This window comes from Leucopleurus acutus (genome assembly GCF_964270905.1).
Source record: "Leucopleurus acutus genome assembly, chromosome: 10".
NCBI lineage: Eukaryota > Metazoa > Chordata > Mammalia > Artiodactyla > Delphinidae > Leucopleurus > Leucopleurus acutus.
Window position 1 is genome coordinate 12419795 of NC_139153.1, and position 20106 is coordinate 12439900.

At 40.1% G+C, this 20106-nt stretch overlaps 1 protein-coding gene across 2 annotated transcripts in view; it reads left to right on the top strand.

Annotated features, from left to right (window-relative positions):
• The window catches only part of SUMF1 (sulfatase modifying factor 1), a 118644-nt gene extending 108094 nt beyond the window's left edge, over positions 1-10550 (top strand). For both annotated transcript variants that reach the window (XM_082848883.1, XM_082848884.1), the window contains 2 exons: positions 255-314; positions 9467-10550. In XM_082848883.1, the coding sequence (XP_082705009.1) occupies positions 255-314; positions 9467-9577 (171 nt within the window). In that variant the 3' untranslated portion in view covers positions 9578-10550. The remainder of the gene's footprint in view (positions 1-254; positions 315-9466) is intronic.
• The last annotated feature ends 9556 nt before the right edge of the window (positions 10551-20106 follow it).

Sequence of the window (20106 nt, forward strand, 5' to 3'; positions counted from 1 at the left end):
TTTGGATTGCTTAAGGCAGTCCCAAAGAGTTCACCAAATAGTCGGAACTTGAGCTGGACCTCAGAAGTTGTAGGATTTGGAAAGATGGGCATTCGAGAAGGTGCATGGGTGCAGGTGCAAGACCCAGGGGCAGAAATGCATGTGGAGACTTTAGGCAACCATGTGAGAGCTGGTTGGATTAAAATAGACCCTCTGACTGTGGGAGGGACAGCTGTGCTTTATGGACTAACAAGTTCTCTTCTCTTCATCCACAGAAAGGCCCCCCTTCTGGCAAAGACCGGGTGAAGAAAGGTGGATCCTACATGTGCCATAAGGTAAGTCAAGTCACTAAACTCTGTTTTGGTGTTCTAACAGCAGGTTTATGGATCCATTGTAAACATTAGCCTCAAGATGTCTCATCCACTTCTGTTAATACATACCTATCTCCATCAATGCCAGAAAAAAAAAAAGTTTGTGCACAGCCATGGGGAAAAGTGGTTCAAGAAGCAGAGGTTGTAAATGATCTGTTGTCAACCATATTCCATCTGTTGTATCTTGACCCTTTGAGACACCTTTGTTGTCCCATGAATCAGGGTGAGCTGTATATCTGGTTTCCAGCATGTAAGTCTGGAAGCACACCCTTAATTTATTTGAGACTCCTGTAAATTTCTGGCTTGTCTGTTGAGATTAAGTTGAGTTATAAATGGAGGGTAGTTTGTGGTATACTGGAATGGAAACATCCCAAGTGTTCTAGGTATATAGTGTGTGCTTTGTGGAATAAACATCTCTCTCAGAGAATGATTCTTTTCTTTGGGCTATAATTTCAGTGTCAGAGTTGGTTGTTCTTGGCGAGTAGAAGTAACTCAGTGTTTCATGAGTAACCTTTTTAAGGAGTTCAGAAATCGAATACCAGTTCTCTCCCTTTTTTTCTTTAAATCATATATTTTTAGTATATCTAGCACTTCAACTTCTATCTCTATGTAAACGTGGCATTTTGCAGATTGTTATTAGAAGAAGCTTCCCATGGTAATTCAGTCAGTCTAGGCAGTTAGAGACTTAAAACTGTAATGGCTCCAAATTAAGTTATTAATTTGATAATGGAGGCATTGTCAAACTTTGCCTTAAAATAATGGTTCTCAAACTTTATTGTACATTAGAATCATCTGGGATCTAAAAAAGATATTGATGCCTATTTCCTCACTCACCTCATTCTGACTTGATATTTCTGGATTGTGACCTGGGCATCAGGATTTTAAAGCTCTCAAGGTGATCATAACATACATCAAAGTTTGGGAGCCACTGGCCTAAAGAGAACCTATTTAAATTATGTATATCTGTGAGTTCGTAGGGGTGTGTGTCTTCTGCATTTCTTAGAATTTTTAGTGTAGTTATTTAGGTGGCAGTTCATAGAGTTGAGTTCACTTTATGCTTTACACTTACCTTTATAACAAGATGTGGACAAATTTATCTTTAAAATTCTAACTTTAATTTTAAATTAAAAGCATTGCCCTAGGTTGTCCCAGTACTTTTAAGTGTTCATATACCCATCTGTCTGTAGTCCCAGATTTTTTTCCTTTGATTCAAGCTATTGCTGCAGGTGTATCTGAATCCTCTTGCTGGGAAACCAGACCTTCATGAAAAACAGGTGAATCTCTTTTTGCACAAGAGCATCTCAAAACCCTAATTACCACCAGTTATGTGTCTGACATATGGCACTTTTCATATTTGGGAGTCCATTTACTCTGTAAGAATTAAAGACCATAAGATTTTTTTTGCACAAATAAGTGGAGAAAATGAATCCTGTAAAAAACATTTTAAGCATGAACACCAAAATATTCCAGTGCCATGCATATGAATGTGTCTACTTTAACATTTCATTTTTCTTGCTTGTTTTAAATGTTTAAAATTTTTATAAGCTTCTTAATTTATTCTTTTAAAATGTTTTATATATATATATATATATATATTTTTTTTTTTTTTTTTTTTTTTTGGCGTATGCGGGCCTCTCACTGTTGTGGCCTCTCCCGTTGCGGAGCACAGGCTCCAGACGTGCAGGCTTAGCGGCCATGGCTCACGGGCCCAGCCGCTCCGTGGCATGTGGGATCTTCCCAGACCGGGGCACGAACCCGTGTCCCTTGCATCAGCAGGTGGACTCTCAACCACTGTGCCACCAGGGAAGCCCTATATTTTTAATAAATACATTTTTATGGTACAGTTGGTTTTTGTATATTTATGTTGTGTCCTGTAACCTTGTTAAACTCATCTGTATAAGTGATGTTTTTGTAGATTCTTTATATATATATCTTTACTGGAGTATAATTGCTTTACAATGTTGTGTTAGTTTCTGTTGTACAACAAAGTGAATCAGCTCTAAGTATACATATATCCCCATATCTCCTCCCTCTTGAGCCTCCCTCCCATTCTCCCTATCCCATCTCTCTACGTCGTCAGAAAGCATCGAGTTGATCTCCCTGTTGTTTTTGTAGATTGTGTTGTATTTTCTACATAAGTGGTTATACCATCTGTGAGTATAGACAATTTTACCTCTTCCTTTTTAATCTGGATATCTTTTATTGCTTTTTCTTACTGTATTGTGTTGGCTAGAACCTCCAGTATATCGTTGAATAGGAGTGGTAAGAACAGACAGTCTTACCTAATTTTTGATCTTAGGGGAAAAACATTTGACTTTTCAAAATTAGCTATGATATAAGCTATAGTGTTTTCAAAGATGCCCTTTATCAGCTTGAGCAAGTCTCCTTCTAGTCCTAGATTTCTGAGAATTTCTTTTGTCAGAAATGGATGTGGATTTTGCCAGATGCTTTTTCTAAAGCTATTGAGATGTTTATGTGGTTTTTCTTTTTCAGCCTGTTAATATGGTGAATTATAGTCATTTATTTTCTGTTTTCAAATGTTAAACCATCCTTGGGTTCCTGGAATACATCCACTTAGTTATGATGTATTATCCTTTGTATATGTTTTGGATGCAGTTTGCTAAAATATGTTCGTGATTGGTATTGGTCTCTTGTTTTTTTGTTTTTGTTTTTTTTTCTGTCTGATATTAGTATCAGTTTATTGCTGGCTTCATAGATTGATTTGGGAAATATTCCCTCATCTTGAATTTTTTGGGGAAGAGTTCATGTAGAGTTAGCATTTTTCTTCCTTAAATGTCTGATAGAATTTCCCCAGGAAAACCATTTGGGCCTAGAGTTGTAACCATACATTTAATTTAGTTAATAGCTACAGGGTTGTGCAGATTATCTGTTTGTTCTTGATTAAGCTCTGGGAGTTTGTGTCTTTCAAGGAATTTGTCCATTTCAGCTGAGTTAATGAATTTATTGACATAAACTTTGCCGTTTCACTTGCTGTTTAGACCATTTACATTTAATGTGATTGTTGATATGGCTGGATTTAAATTTGTTGTCTTGATATTTGTTTTTCTCTTTGTCTCATCTGTTCTTTTCCTTTTGCTTTTTTTTTTTCTTTTTTTGGATTAAGTGTTTTATCACTTCATTGTCTCTCCTTTGGCTTATTAGCTATAACTCTTTATTTAAAAATTTTGTGGCTGATTTAGAGTTTATATTATACATCTTTAAATTTTCTTAGTCACCCTGAAGGATAAGTTTTAATTTAGTCAGGCTCAGAGTGATGGAGAGAGTATTCCAGAAAACAGAATAGCAGAGTGACAAAACTGAGTGGGATCCACAAGATTTTCCAGAGAGAAACGGCAGCTCTAGGATCTTTGGTCAGGTTAATTGTAGATGATGTAGGTTTTTAACCTCAGCCTGGTTATTTTGGTGTAGTCAAGAAAACAGCGCAGTGTTGGCTGTGAATTACTTTCAGTGCTTGTTCTTTACACTAGATTAAGAGTGGCAGTTTTAACTGCCACTAAGTATATTAAGATGTGGACTCTAGAATTAGATCTGGGTTGGAGTTCTGTAAATGTTCTTTGCTATCTTTGCCTGTAACATTAGGCAAATTACTTAACCTTTCTAAGCCTCATTTTTCACACTTGTAAAATGTACATCATAACTGCACCTATTGTAAGGTTCTTATGAGGAATAAATGCAGCAAAGTAAATAAGCACTTGGTACAGTGCCTAGCTCATGGTAAAGTCTCCGTAAGTTAGTTGCTGCTAACACCATCATTCTTAATCATCATCTTTATTATAATAAGATTATTTTCTCCCATTTTCTCTTTTGAATAAAAACCAATTAATGAACTGCTAACTAGACAGGCAGAATCCTGGAAATGATTACTGTAGCACAGGTAAAAATCAGTAAAAGAAAGAAAATCAATAAAAAGAGAAAAGAATAATGTAATTCATTTTGGAAAAAAAAATCACCTTGCTTAGAAGGTGACTTACTTTTGATCGTGGCCCAGGGCCAGTTTGCATGACTAAAGTAAGCTCTGATTATTATTTTTGATTTTTTGAAAGTCCATCCAAAGTATAGCTTCAGTAAGGAGACGAGCCACAGAAAGAACAACTATGAGTCAACATGGTGTTAAGAGCACAGATTCTGGAATGGGACTGAAAAGACTGTAATCCTGGATTCACAGTTACAAACCATGTGACCTTAGGCACACTATTACCACACCTGTGTGTTGGTTTTTTCCTTGTGTATACATATATATATATATTATTGTGTATACAATAATACCTACCTCAGGATTATTGAGAGGATTAAGTCACTTAATACATGTGAAGTTCTTAGAACAGTTCACATGGTAAGTACTCAAGAAATACTAGTCTTTCTTGAAGTTGTTAGATTAATCTCTGTGGGATCTTTAGCCCAACCTACAACATTGACGAAATCCTCACTCCCCTACCCCCTCCACCCCACCATTTTACATCAAGATTAGTAGCAAAAGGAGTTGTCCAAGTGTCAGTGGCAAGAGCAATGGATGGGAAATTGAGAGACCTGAGTTCTGCTGTGTCATTTTTCTATAATCATTTTGTTCATAATGAGCTACAGTTACCTTAAAACTGTTCTTTATCCCTAAAAGTCTTCCTCTCATAAAAACCATATTGCCGTCCCATTTGACTTCAGAGCCCCAAGGCTGGTAAGCCATTATCTTAAATGAATTGTTCTTGAATCCAGGATCATATTCTTAGTGCAGATATTGAGGTCAGTTTCACAAAGTAATTAGCCATTTTGATGAAATGGGGCTAAAATAGGCCCTCACTACTACCTCTGTTCTTAATTAATAAAATGACCCATATTTCAACCACTCAAAGACCTAACATCATTAATAACCATTTTTAGTGCTAAAAGTAGAGTTGGAAAAAAAGAAAGAGCAATGAGGACATATGAAATCAGGCCATTTTTCTCTTTAATTACGTATTTCATTAGTTGCCCATTACTGGAATTTAAAATGCACTGCTTATTAATAAATGTTTGCTGAGTGAATGAGTGCATTTGCAGTGGAATGATAATGTGAATTGACTGTTTTCTCATGTGATGGTCCTGACCTTTCAACACTAACTTGTAGTGAGACTTGCTTTTTAGTGTTTAGTTCTTCATCATTTAGGTTAATGGAAGACTTTAGGTACTGCTATGATCCAAAAAAGGACTAGCTCTTTTTGTTGTCACTGATTTTAAGCTTTTTTGTTATGTAAGCAAAACATTTTCATTGCATAAAAATTAGAAAATAAATAATAAACAGAAAAATGAAAAAAATCGTTCTCGCTGCTTTCTGAAGAAAACTGTTAATAGTATTCTACCAAACTCTTCGGTGCACTTTTATTTTTTCTTCCCAAAATGGAATTATGCTATATGTACCAGGGCCTTCAAATATGACTATGGTCAATAATCTCTTATACATCATGGATCTCTTTTCTGATCACAGTGCTCCAGGCAGGCACAATTCGTCACCGTTGCTACAGCCTGCATTTTGTGGCATATGAAAACCAAATTTTAAAACAGTTTGTTATATAATTTGAGAGACAAGTTGCATATTGAACTATGCCATCCGACAAAGACCTCAGTCCTATGCCTTGTCACCAGAGATACCCCTTCACCTTTTCCATTTATATAACAAATAATTTTCCTATTTTTGTAGCAAATGTGTAACCGTATTCAGATGCTGGCAAGGAATCATCTTCCCAACACAAGATCACTAAGACCTGCAGAGAAGCTGCTTTTGTTTTAGTAAGGAAGCAGGTTAACCCAAGGAGGTCAGATAAGACAGGCAAAATGAGTTCTTTTAATTAAGAGTGTTGTGTTCATTATAAAGTAACAATTACAATAATCTCCACATGTCTACTGCTTTACTTTTTCATGTAAAGATAAGATGAAGCATTTTGACATTATTCCATTAATAGCCCCATTTTATCGGAAGAGGGAGCAGATTCAGAAAGGCTTTGCCTAACGTTAAATAGCTAATGAGTCTTGGATTTTGCCTTTTCAGGTGAGTAAATTAGTAAAATGTTTGTCACAATTTCCACCTGTGTCAAGCCCAACCTCTTTCTGCCAAGTAGACCACCTTTAATGTGACTCCATCCTATTTATCCACCCACGTTTCCTGCTTTTTATCATTTATCCTCTCTGTACCACTCATTGCTTTTGCCTGGAATTCTCGTTCTCTGAATCTTTGGGCAGCTCAGCACTCGCAGAGCCTCATCAGAGGAGGCTTCCCAGGCCACCTTATCTAAGTAGCACCTAGTCACGTCTAGTCCTGTCTCCCTATGTGACTTTCTTCCAAGCTGACCACTGCCAGAAGCACTCTTGAATTTATCCGTTTATTTATTGTCTGACTACTTAACTCCTTGTTGAATGTAAGCTTCCCGATAACAGGTACATTGTTTTGTTCCGCATTGCTTCCCTCGTGCCCAGAATAGCATCTAGCATGTTGTAAACTCTCAAATATTCAATGAATAAATAAACCATGCTCTGACACTCTCAGGCTGTGGCCTTGCTATCCTCTTCACTTGCCTGAATTTTTCCATTTTTATGCCTCTGATGTTATTGTTTTCTCCACTTAACATACCTTCTTTCCTTGTTTCTAAGTCCTGTAAATCAGTGCTACTCAGTTTGTGGTCCATGGGCCCGTAGCATTAGCAGCGCCTGTAAGCTGGTTAGAAATGCAGATTCTTGGAACCCACACCAGACTTACTGAATCAGGATCTCTGGGTTTGTGGCCTAGGAATAGGTATTTACATGAGCTCTCCAGGCTATTCTTCTGTATACTCAAGTCGGAAGGCCACTGCCATAATCACATAAATCCTGCTCTGGCCAAGTTCTGCCTTCAAAAGTCTTTCCTAAAAAATTAGACATTTAGTGACTATTTCCTCCCCTGAATTAATAGTAGCCTCAGAATCTTTTAATCCTAGCTTGTTTTGTAGCTTTTTGATGTGTAATCATTGTTTCCTCAACCAGCCTGTGATCTCCAGCGGGACAGTGTGCACAGGAGGCGATCAGGAAACGCTTGATTGTTTTTTGTCATGTGTGGTCCAGTTATGGAACAAGAATGTCCCTGTCTGACTGCCTGCCCCCCTGCCCCAAGCTCGATTCTTGCTCCCATGTGGAATTCACTGCACACACTGAGAGCATGGGGCCCTGCATTATCCACAGGAGCTTGATTCTAAAAATACCAAAGCACCTTGCTTCACAGCAGCCCAGTGAGTAGGCCCTACATGGAACAAAGCTTCTGCCGTGTCTTTCTGCATGGTCACCTCTAGTCATTTTAGAGCTTCCGTTGCATCCCAATCACAGGTAGTAGCAGATGCCATCACGTCTTTCATTATTTCAGGCATATTTTTTTATTCATTTTCCCTCTGCCTGCCTGAATGTTGGTAATAGTGTTACATTCTTCACTGGCCACAGGGAAAATGAGAAAATTGGTTGCTACTGTTTTGCTATCTATAAAAGACAGAGCACCATGTGTTTTTTGTTTTTTTCATGGTGGAAGTGCTCCAGAGAATTCCTTTGTCAGCTCTAGAGATAATTTTTATGAAGATTAGAAACATTCAACTTTCGTGAGAGAAAGGAGAATAATAAGAATTAAGGAAAAAAAAAACATCTTTCATACTGCCCTATTTTGCCCCTCCACAAATTCTCTCTGCTTCATGAGTTCCAAAGTTACTCTACATGATTCTTTGTGCAGTTTCTTTAACCAGCGGCGGGGACTTGAGTTTCCCAGGGCCCACTCAGAGTTGATGCTCTTGGTACACAGGGTAACTAGTTTATTTTCATTGTCTGTTATTTTTGATCAAAGATCTTAGGACATAAGAGTTCCATGCATGGTTATTTTTGGAACGTGGAAGCTTTTGAAGTGTTTGAATCAAGTCATCTGTGGTTATTCACTGACTATCTAGTAGGTGACCAGGGATATGTGTTAGGCTTTCCCTGGTGTGTACATGCAGGGGGCTCTAACAGGGGTGGGACAGAATCATGAGTTGTGATGCCTTTCCATCTACGAGTATCGACTGTTGCTAGGCAGGCAAGCACACCACAGTTAGACCTGGGTTCGAATTCTACTTCTGTTAACAACTGTGTCATCTAGGGTAACTCATTTAATTCCTCTGGCCATTATGATCAAATCAAATAAGTGATGAAGGCGCCTAGCACCATGCCTGGAGAGCTTGATGTCTGTGTGTTTGTGCATATGTATATACCATACTCTGCTCTTATAAAATAAAACAATACCAAACAAGTCCCCCACACAAAGATACATAGCTTTATGAATTACTATGATTTAAACTCCAAAAGCAATGTATTAAGAAAAAATGTTTTCCACAGCCTTTCCTACTCTTGATGTTCCTGGGCTTGCTGTTCAATTTTTTGCCAACCTGTTGGATAGTAAATAATATCTTAATGTTGCTCTTAATTAATATTTTCTCAATTGCCATTTAGCTTTATTACTTGGTTTCTTGTCTGCTTGTCAAATGCTATTCTAAATGTGCAAATGTGCAAATAACTTTTTAAATTATAAAAGTAATACATAGTTATCATCGGAAATTTGAAACCCCACTGCCTGAGGATAACTACGGTTCGGATTATGGTGCATTTTGAATCTTCCAGTCTGCTTTTCTTTGGCGTACGTGATTATCTAGATTGAGATCATAGCACATATACAGTTTTGTATTCTGACTTTTTCATTTAAGATTGTATCCTGAGAAATTCCTATGTCATTAAATGTTACATGAAAACATGCCTTTTAATGGCTGCTTACGAGTCTAAATTATGGATGCGCCATAACTTATGTAACCATTGGTTGTTACATTTTTTTAAACTGTTCTAAGTAATAAATACTCACACCAACATCTTTGTACTCTATCTAGTCACGTTTATAACAGACCACTGGATAATGTGGTGAGCTCTCAATGCGCTACCCTTTTCGGAAACATAGCTGCTAAATGTGCAGGAGGCGGGTGCCTGTAGGGCAGGCACTGTCTGCAGTTGGTACTTGGGTACAACGTCAATCTGACAGTTGAGAGCCTTCAGCCCAGAGTCCAAGAGCACTCATGTGTCTGGTTCTCTCCGCAAAGTCCTACTGCTACAGGTATCGCTGTGCTGCTCGAAGCCAGAACACACCTGACAGCTCCGCTTCGAATCTGGGATTCCGCTGTGCAGCCGACCACCTGCCCACCACAGGCTAACAGCCACGAAGAGCCTTCCTGAATCGGAGAAGTCGTGTCTAACCTGCACGCGGCTTCCCTCAGAAGGCTGAACAACCTCGTGTGAAGAATTCCCACCCCCAGGTGGGTTACATACCTGCCCAATGGCCAAAGGAACCGTGTGGCGAGACCAAATAGCTGACCTGCATCAGCAAGTGTGCATTATTGTGCGGTGCATTTCATGTTTTACTTTTGGAGTCTTTTAAAGAGGAAGGCGGTGGAGGGCACCCTGAACTAGGCCTCAGGAGGTCTGCGTTCTACCCAGGCTCTGCCCCTGGGTTAGACCCCAGGGTCCCACACTTGACCTTTCTGGGCCTCAGTGACCTCATCTGTCCAGTGAGGGGATGCACAACATGATCTCTGAGGCTGTCTCCCAACTCGCAGATTGTCTGAATATATCAGATTCTATTGTGATTTCATAGTGAGAGTTTATGGCAGGTTGTTTTTTAGCTGTTTTTTCCCATGTGTGAACCTTGGGTAATACTAATCATGTAAAATAATCATTCTCTTGTATATTATTTTCAGAAAAGAATGAGGGGGGTGGCGGTGATGGGTCTTTATATTCATACTGCACTTTGTTTTTTCAAGGAAATCAGTGTCTTTTACATTGTTATAATGAATCCCACTTGGGCCAGTGATGGTGCGCTCAAGTTCAGCAGTCCGAACACGCAGGGATGTCTGTGAGGTGACTTTACTGTGCTTTATCTTTTAACATTAAGTGCCTTTGGTTCAGGGGGGCAGTTACAAGCCCTATTTCCCCCTCTCCCCAAAGCCTTTGGTGAATGTGAAATGTTTGCTACATGGAGAAACCTGTTTAATTCTAAATGTAGGAGAAAAAAACCAAGAACCTTGAATTAACTGTATTCAGGGTATCCAGTATTTTGTAATAGGGAAGTAGGAAACCTTGTTGGCTGTGGAGTGTCAGATGCTTCAGATCATGCACTGTGTCGAATAAAGTGGTATCTGCTAAATCAGGCTTCACTCTCATTGTTTCCTTTTCTCTTTCCCTCTATTATGTTTTCTTTTAAAGAAATGACTTTGTGATATGTATGTGTTTTGTTTGCTAGAAAACTTTCTTGTTGTTTAGCTATTTGATAACTTGGATATTTGAGCAGTTTGTGGGAATTTTTATTCCAAAAAGCAAGGCTGTTCTGCCAGGAACCTCATTATGACCGTGCTTCTTCGTGCCTCAGTAGATGAGACAAGGTCAAGGGCGGCGCCTCCATCCTGTGAAACGCAACAGCTGCTTCACATGCCTGGAAAGTACCTTGACTTAGAGTGATGGCTTCCAGCCAGAGGTCCCTGTCATCACGATCCCAGCCTGATTCCCCAGTCCTCGAAGACCCCACATTTGCTTCTAGCATGTCATTTGAAAGGAGAGGCTTGTCTTTATGTTGATTGTTCAAAAGCTAAGTCACAGAGTATTCTTAAGTGTTCAGCCAACTCTTGATTGCTACGTTTGCACCTGGCCTCCTAATGTTAAAACATTTATCCTGAGAAACAGTTGTGTTGCTGGGGTGTTTGGCCACATTTGTTAGCCTGTCACTTTGTGGATATAAAATGTTTCTTTACACGCTCTCATCAGTTGATGATTAATTTGGGCAAAACCAACAAAAAAAAAGCATTTGCTTCATTGAAAAGGCTAATGGAGGAAATAAGGTATTTTATTCTTAAAGTCACCAGTACTCAAGCACAGTTTTTGTTTTTACTTGTTACCTCCCACTTACTTACATTTTTCACATGGTTATACTTTTAGTGTGTGTATTTTGGATTCTTTTCTTGGTAATTAATGTTATATAGCATAAATATTTTGGGGTGTGTTTTGGCTTAGTCTTTAGAATTGCATTTTTAGCAGCAGCATAATGTTAGAAAGCATTTAAAGTGAAATCCTAACAAGCCCTTCATTTAAGAACCACATTTCTAGGTTACTGACTACAGAGCCTGCCAGACTACAGACAGCTGTGGCTACTGCGCTTTATAAAATTGTGTGTTGACTTAGGAACAGACTGACAGGATCGTAGTATACGAACTGCAGCTTTAATGCTGTATACGCATTTCTGAAAAACCTCACCTTCTGCAAAATTGCGTGTAAAAAATAGGGAGCATAAGGAAGAATAGAGGTAGGGGCAGACCACTCACATGTTAAGGAACTTTGCCGCTAGAGCGCTAACAAAAATAATACCTATCCTACTAAAATCAGTAGCTCAGTTAAATCTGCAGTGGCAGCATCACAGCCAGTCAGTCCTTTGCAGCCTTATGCCCTGGGGCTCCTCCGTCTTTCTTCTCTAAGATGTAAGTTTTATCTATTTATTTATTTATTTATTTATTTATTTTTGCGGTACGCGGGCCTCTCACTGTTGTGGCCTCTCCCGTTGTGGAGCACAGGCTCCAGACGTGCAGGCTTAGCGGCCATGGCTCACAGGCCCAGGCGCTCTGCGGCATGTGGGATCCTCCCGGACCGGGACACGAACCCGTGTCCCCTGCATCGGCAGGCAGACTCTAAACCACTGCGCCACCAGGGAAGCCCTTAAGATGTAAGTTTTTAATGGCATTTGCTTTTAATGGAGACCACTTCCATCAAAAGTAAAGATCTGATTGGGGTTTTAGACTTCTGCATCAGTCTTTATAAGGTTAGGGGGGCAATGTTTTTGTAGTATCTTTATTCGAACTCGCAGATTTTCAGAGAGTTTATTTAACATAGGGCAAATTTTAGCAATTTTGAAGCCACTAAATAAACCACTACTTGTACTTCCATAGGGTTAAAAAAAGTATTTTGGAGGTCTTCATATATCGCTAAAGTTTTCTATTAACTTTCAAGAAAGTTTACCCGTGATGGTTTCAAAAACACATTTCAAATAACATACACCCCAACGTGACTTTCACATTCGACCATCTTCCAATCTCTGTTTACAAATCACTTACGAGCTATTTCTGCATTAAAGAAATATTCGTCTTAACAGAACAGACTACTTGGCTGATGTGCCAGTACCAGTATAGGAAAATCTGTGTTTTGTTTGTTTGTTTGTTTTGTTTGTGTTTTCAGGAACTCATTTATTAGGTGTGTGCTTCTAATTCATTTTTTGTCCCATTGAAGAGTGGAGGAAATTGAACGTTTGTTCTCAAATCTGCTTTGGTCCTGAATCTTGGGCAGTCTTAATATATATTCAGGGGTGTACATGAGGTTCTGAGTAGGGAGCAGGTCATCTTCTTTTACGCCTGTAAACATGAGTAGAAGGGGGGAGTGACGGGGAGTGATGGTTGTGGTGATCAAGAGTGACCTTTCCTTCTTAGAAAACATCAGATTACTTAGAGGCATCAGACTTTGCATGGTTCAACCTACAGCTTAAAATGAAATACAGATCTCCACCAATGTAGACATTTTTTTTCTTTTTTTAACTCTTCCCTCCCCACTTTTTTTTTTTTTTTGACAGAGCATCTCTGTTGTCCACATGAAAGGAAAAAAGAAATCAAAGATGCTATTTATTTTAGTAAGTGTTGGTTTGGGCTGGGGCGTGGTGGGGTAGTGGCTCCAAACTAATATGTTGGTAAATTCTGTTTTCCTTGGACCGTCTTTACTAAGAATTCTGTTGTTGACATAAAATAAGGCAAAGGGCCTTTCATCCATGAGAATCTCAGGAACCTCTTGCTAATCACCTTTTCAAAACAGATCATGGGGCTTCCCTGGTGGCGCAGTGGTTGAGAGTCCGCCTGCCGATGCAGGGGACACGGGTTCGTGCCCTGGTCCGGGAAGATCCCACATGCTGTGGAGCGGCTGGGCCTGTGAGCCATGGCCGCTGAGCCTGCGCGTCCGGAGCCTGTGCTCCGCAACGGGAGAGGCCACAGCAGTGAGAGGCCCGCGTACCGCGAAAAAAAAAAAACAAAACAGATCATGTTTTCAAGCTACACATAAAGTTGTTCTATGTGGTAAAATCCATAGTTGACCTAGTGAAAGGAGTATTTTGAGGAAAAAAAGACGTGGAAATATGATGTTTTCTGTTCTGAGACTTCAGGAATTTGATACAAGGGACTAGTGTAGGATTTATTTTTCCTTTATAAAATATTTGGTATGCATTTCTTCCCCCTTCCTTCCAACAGATATCGAAACTAACCTTACCATTGGCAATATTTATCACCAGGGAGTTAACCTGCAGGCTGGCTTTTAGGAGGAGCACTGGAGGTGCAGAGCCTGGCTCTTGTGGGAACGGGGGCGACAAGAAGCAGGCTGACTGATGCCCATTCTAAAGGCGCTGTCATTGCTCTGCCCTCCCTTGGCCGCCATGCAGAAATGTGAGCCCTGACTTTCGCGATTGTCCAATTTCTGGGAGTACGTACCTGGCTCTTTGCGTTTTCATGTGAAGTCTTCTGAGTTTTTAATGTTGGCAACCAATTCAGATTAAGAAAAAAACACTGTGAGGACCTAATAAATTGCTTCTGTAGCCAGATTCAGCCTGTGGAGTGCTACTTTTCAACCGAGATTATGAAAAGTTGATTCATTTCATGGAGCACGAAATCCCATGTTATTTCTTTCTGAAAAATGACTGATCAAGTAAGTAATGTACCAGTTAGAAATGTCCGAGTTTGAGAAAGGGCAGTGGCTTGCCCAAGGCTATCATCTTGCCTAGAAATGCCATAGGGAACACCTTTTCTCCATCCCCACCCCATCCCACCTAAAATCATTTAATAGCCATAGGCAATCTCAGCAGTGCTATCAACAGTTCAGTTTCATTAACTTTGGCACTTAAGTTTACAGACTAATATCAGAGAATAGCAGAAATGTCAGTCGCTTAACTGTTGGTTTCATTTATTAAAATTTAATTGTCTGTAATACGAACTACCCCACAGTAGGCATTGTTTTTATAGGTTTTGCCAGAATCAGCCATGCTGTTAGTGAAAGCTGGCCTTTGTTGTTTCAAATGCTTAAAACACCATGGAAATTATTAACGCCAAGAGGCTCAGTTGGAGCCCTGGCAGCAGGCCAGAACTCCTTCCTTCCTCTGACTCTTGTGTTTAGACTATTAAAGCAGGAGTTTAATTAATTTTATGATTAAGAAAAATCATTACAGATAATATTCAGGTAGGCTGTAAAATGAGATACCCTCTTTTCTGAAATTTGCCCTATTTAGGATTGGAAAGTTGAAGGGATTAGCACCAAGGGGGTGGAGTTTTTCAGCTTCAGATCAGATTCTAATCTGCCCCCAAATGGTAATTGACTCCACAGTCATCATTATGAGAAGGCTGGTTGGGCCTTTGGAATTAGTCATCGTTGTCAGGCAAAAAGACACTTCCATTGCAGGGTAATTGAAGGCCGGGCAGGATTCTCTCCCATTGCTGGGCCTGGGCCATGTTTGACAAACTCCTTGTTTTCTTTGCTGAGGAAATGGAAGACGGATCAGACCAACCCTTTTCCAACATGTCAGTTTGGCACCTCAACAGGGTAAGGTTAGAAGCTCTGAATCAACACTTAGCAGGAAAGTGAAACCAGCTGACAGTCAATCAGGGGAACAGAGATAAGCCCTTCCTTGTCAGGTGGTGCTGATAAAAGGTTCACCTGCATTTAGTTTGGTGCCTGTTAAGAAGGGCCCTTTGTGGTTGCTTTTCTGAAGTCCACAATTTTTCTCTGCCCCAGACACTTGACAAATGAAATTTTATTTATTTTCTTTTAAATGACATGGAAGGATGCCCTTTTTAATCTCTTCCGTTATCTTCTTTAAAAGGCAGTTTATCATGGTGTGAAGAGAGCACCAGAATGAGATTATCTGGGATTGTTTCCCTGCCTCTCCACCTACTTACCTTGTGACCTTTAGGCAGGTAATGTCCTCTCAGGTTAAATGGGGATAATAATAGTACCTACCTCTTGAGGTTGTGGGGAGATATGAAATAATACAAAAATAAAGTGTTTAGCACAAATTACTTGGGTAAGTGCTTGCTAGGTACTTGTTTCTACTGTGAGTGTGATTATTAAGATCAGAGGAGCAGAAAGGTACTACCAGACAGTCCTGGTCAGTCATGGGGTTCAGCTTAGAACAGGGAGCAAAGTGGGCCAAGAGGCAGAAAACAAAGAGGCTGAATTTAAAGGCATAACTTGATCTCTATCTCAAATATAAAAAAAGAAGCTGGCATGATTGACCCCCAAATCTCTGTTAATGCTTGAATTTGAAAATGTTCTGACACTATATGGTCCATCTGTTCCCCAGATTTTGTCTGCGCCGGTGCAGCTTGTGGGATTTTAGTTCCCCAACCAATGATCAAACCCAGGCCCTCGGCAGTGAGAGCACAGCGTCCTGACCACTGGACCACCAGGGAATTCCCCCCATCAAAGTTCTCTTTAAAGGAGAAAATTACATCTCACTATTGCAGCATAGATTGTATAATTCTGAAGCTTTTCCTCCTCAATCTGCCTCACAAAGAACCTCTGGCAGGTTTAATACCAATGAAAATGTCATTCATGGGCATAACAATAGTTAAAAATAGAAAACAAAAGGGAAGGCAGTCTGTTGTCTCATAATATGCTAGTCAGCCTGTTAAGGTTTTCTGTGGTGTTTTCAATGTTAATTTGCATGCCAGTTTTAGAGAATAGTTGTTTAGGTAATTCTGGGAACTCATTTAAATTATTTCTTCTTACTTAATTCTTCTCTGAGATTTTTGGTCCAGGATCTAGATCCTAACTTCATAAATTACCACATTCAAAACTCAAAACAACATCCAAAGGAGAATAGTTGAGGGTTTGGCAATGCTCATAGGGATTGGTGTAATGGGTTTTGAGAACAGCAACTGTCAAACTGTGGTCTGTGGACCGCATTCAGGGGGTTGAGTCAGAATTATCTTCATAATAATATTAAGATGTGATTTGCCTTTTTTATTCTCATCATCTCATGAGTGTATGGTGGGATTTTCCAGAGACTACATGATAGGTAGCCTGATGGCTCATAGAATATGAGCTTGTATATTTTTATGTTTTAAAATGGTTCCAGTCTTAATTTTTAATATGCTAAATGTTAGCTCTAACCCACGTTACAAAAGCTCCTTGGGGTCTTCAGTAAGATGTAGGCATGTAGAGGGGTCCTGAGAGCAAAAAGCTTGAGGGCTGCTGATCTAGAAGAAAAGCAAGGTCTCGTGCTGACCAAGTCTGTCTTGGGAATAATGACCAGCCCTTCTCCAGCTCTTCCGAAGACAGTCAAGAAGAATTGAGTTTAAATGACCACAGGAGAAAGTTAAAATTATCTGCTAAGAGGTGCTTCCTTCCTATTCGTTTCTGGAGACCTATTAAATGCAGAGGAGAATTTCCTTCCGTGGCTCGAAGAAGACCCACCAATGATTTAGTTGAAGTGGTCACGATGTGGAAGGGTCAGAAAGAGGAAGCCCTGGGGAGTAGCACAGGGAGATGGCCCCGCCATGGGTTGTCACATTTTCTCAGAGATGGTGAAAATGGAGTTGGGTCCTCTGAGAGACGATTCTGTGAGTGGAGTGCCCTAAACAGTCCGGTAACTAGAGTCACTCTGATATACAAGGACTCCCCAGGAGGGCTTTGGAATATCAGGTGCACACAGTGTAAGTTCCCCCACTCTTGCAGCCTCTGTTCGAGGTGATGTGGTAGTGGGACCCCTGCTTGTCAACCATCTGCCCCCTCAGATGGTGGTTGTATCATAAAGCCAGTGAGGAGGGTCAAAGTGTTACTTTCATGAAACAGCTCACTTTCTCCTGGTGGAATTCATCTTCATTGTGCTGTAAATTGTGACTGTTTTACCTTCCTCTTGCCTGGTTTATCTTCCAGTCACAGTTTTAGGTTCTCCTTAGCCAGGCACTACGCTGACTGCTTTATGTACATGATCTAATTTAATCTGCAGGCGATCTCGGGAGGACACGGTTATTTTTGGTTAGTATTCCCACTTTGCGCTTAGGAAACTAGGACTCGGTGTTTGCAAGGCGTCCAGGTGACACGGCTGAATGAGGCCGAACCAGGACTCCCACCATTTTTGTGACTTCTCTCTACTGCATCACTAGATCCACAGTTTTATTTTGAGTTTGGTGTGGGGAGGGGTGGATTGAAGAGGGGAGATTACTGAGGCAAAAGGGAGCCTGAAGGAGAAAAAAGGCAAAGAGCGAGGAGATGGAATGGATCAGTGGTTAAGAACATGGACCCTGGAGCCAGACTGTCTTGGTTTAAATTCTTACCCTACCACTTGCTAGATGTGTGACTTCGGGCAAGTTACTTAACCGATTTGTTTTTCAGATTTTGAAAATTAAAATTTACTTTCAGAAAAGGTAGAATCAAGGCAGGAGTGTTAAAATCGTCAGTATAGGGTGATCTGTGTGCAAATTTTTGACCTGCTTTACATCCCTTCCGTGTCATTCTCAATATGGCAATGAGACATCCAAGGTTAGGACCACACATTTTCAGAAGGCGTGTTTTCATCACATCATTTTCTTTCCCAGAACGTGCTGCTTCTTTTTACAAAACGATCATGTTTCCGTAAAGAGGCAGATTTTTTTTTTTTTTTAGGGGCGAGGTGGGAGAAAGCTGGTATATGGGAAACATTCACCTGCTAGCAATAATGAAGATCAAAAGGTGCATTATCAGCTCATTCATACCAGGCTCAAATTCATGAAAAAAGTTACAGCTGATAAGACAACTGAGCTCATGTGTGAAGAGTGAAACAAGTGTCCTGCACCATGCTTGTTAAATAGCGCTCTGAAAAAGCATACGGGAGGAGTTTCTTGATAAGAGTGAATCCCCTGGTCTTTGTGAAACTGGGCAAAAGTCTCTTAGTTGCTTCCCCTAACTCTGCTGAGGGACTGAAAACTGGGCATTGTTTCTTAAGATGTGGTTTCAGGGCAGCTTCCAACTCAGCATTTTCCTCTGTTCCAGAACATTGTAAATACTCAGTTTGGTGGAGAGGGGGAAAAAAAACGTCATTAATGTGGGAGTCACATTCCCACATTATTTGTTATATTTATTAACATATTTGTTATATTTATTAACAAAATCTTTTGCTCCAGAATATATTAGGCGAGCCAAAGGATGAATCACGTTGATTACTGCTTCTGGCTGTCAGCTTTGGACAGTCTCTTTTGGAGACAGCCCTTGTATTGATACCCGCATCCCTGGCAACTGGAAGTGGTTTTATGTGTATTGTTCCCCCTCTAGTGGCCAGATTGGTTTTGATTTTTGCACAAATGATCTCTGGAGTTGGAGAACCTTTCGTTTAGGGGTGCTGTGGATTTGGGAAAGCCAGGGGGAGAGGATAAAGAAGAGTGTGCAAATCTTTATTCCATAGGAAAAATTTGTTTTGAAGTTTTTCTCCCGTCTAGTCCCTAGATTTTTAAAGAGCTGATGGAGATGGAGACTGACCTGCGGAAGGGAGGGGATCTCTCATCTTTTCACTCTGATTGTTTTCTGAATTTCTACTGCCTTTATTAAGAATTATGTTATTGGGACTTCCCTGATGGCACAGTGGTTAGGAGTCCTCCTGCCAATGCAGGGAACGTGGGTTCAGGCCCTGGTCTGGGAAGATCCCACACGCTGCGGAGCAGCTAAGCCCATGTGCCACAACTACTGAGCCTGTGCTCTGGAGCCCACGAGCCACAACTACTGAGCCCCTGTGCCACAACTAGTGAAGCCCGCGACCCTAGAGCCCATGGTCTGCAACAAGAGAAACCACCACAATGAGAAGCCCCTGCACCACAGCGAAGAGTAGCCCCTGCTCGCCACAACTAGAGAAAGCCCGTGCGCAGCAATGAAGACCCAATGCATCCAAAAATTAATGTTTAAAAAGAAGTATCTTATTAATAACTCTCCATCAAGTTTCAATAGAAAAATATTTTTTAATTATAAGAGCAATAAAATGCATAGGGTAAAACTAGAAACCCTAAAAAAATATTCAGAGTGTCCTTCATTCTGTGAGTTCTGGTCTTCTCCCAAGTCTGTGCCAGCAGGTAACTACTATCAACAGTACGTGTACCTTTCCAGGCTTTTTTCTATGCATTTAAAAACACGTATTGTACATGTGTCTATTGGTATATATTGAATACAGATGACTTATCAAAATATACATAGATGCACACAGAAATCGCACACAATGTATTCAACTTATATTTGGTTTTCATGAAACAAAATCGAGTCATACTACAGATACTGTTCATTTAATATATTGTGTACACTCCATGAAAGTAATATATAGGTCTAGCTCTTTTTCAATAGCTGAATTAATGACATTCATTTATTTAAGCATTCCCTTATTTATGAATATTTGGGTTATTTTCAATTTTTACTGTTAAAAAATGTTCCAATAAACCTACCTGTACCTACTTATATCTCTGCCGGTTTGTGCAGATATTTTCTGTAGGACAAGTTCCTGGGAGTCTAACTCCTGTATCAAAGCTTGTGGTTATTTTAAATTGTGATGGATATTGACAATCCTCCTTTTTTTGGCTGTACCAATTTACGTTCCCACACACGGTGAATCTGCAGCTTTTTAACGCTATTTTTTCATCCTAAAACGAATCTGAGAACA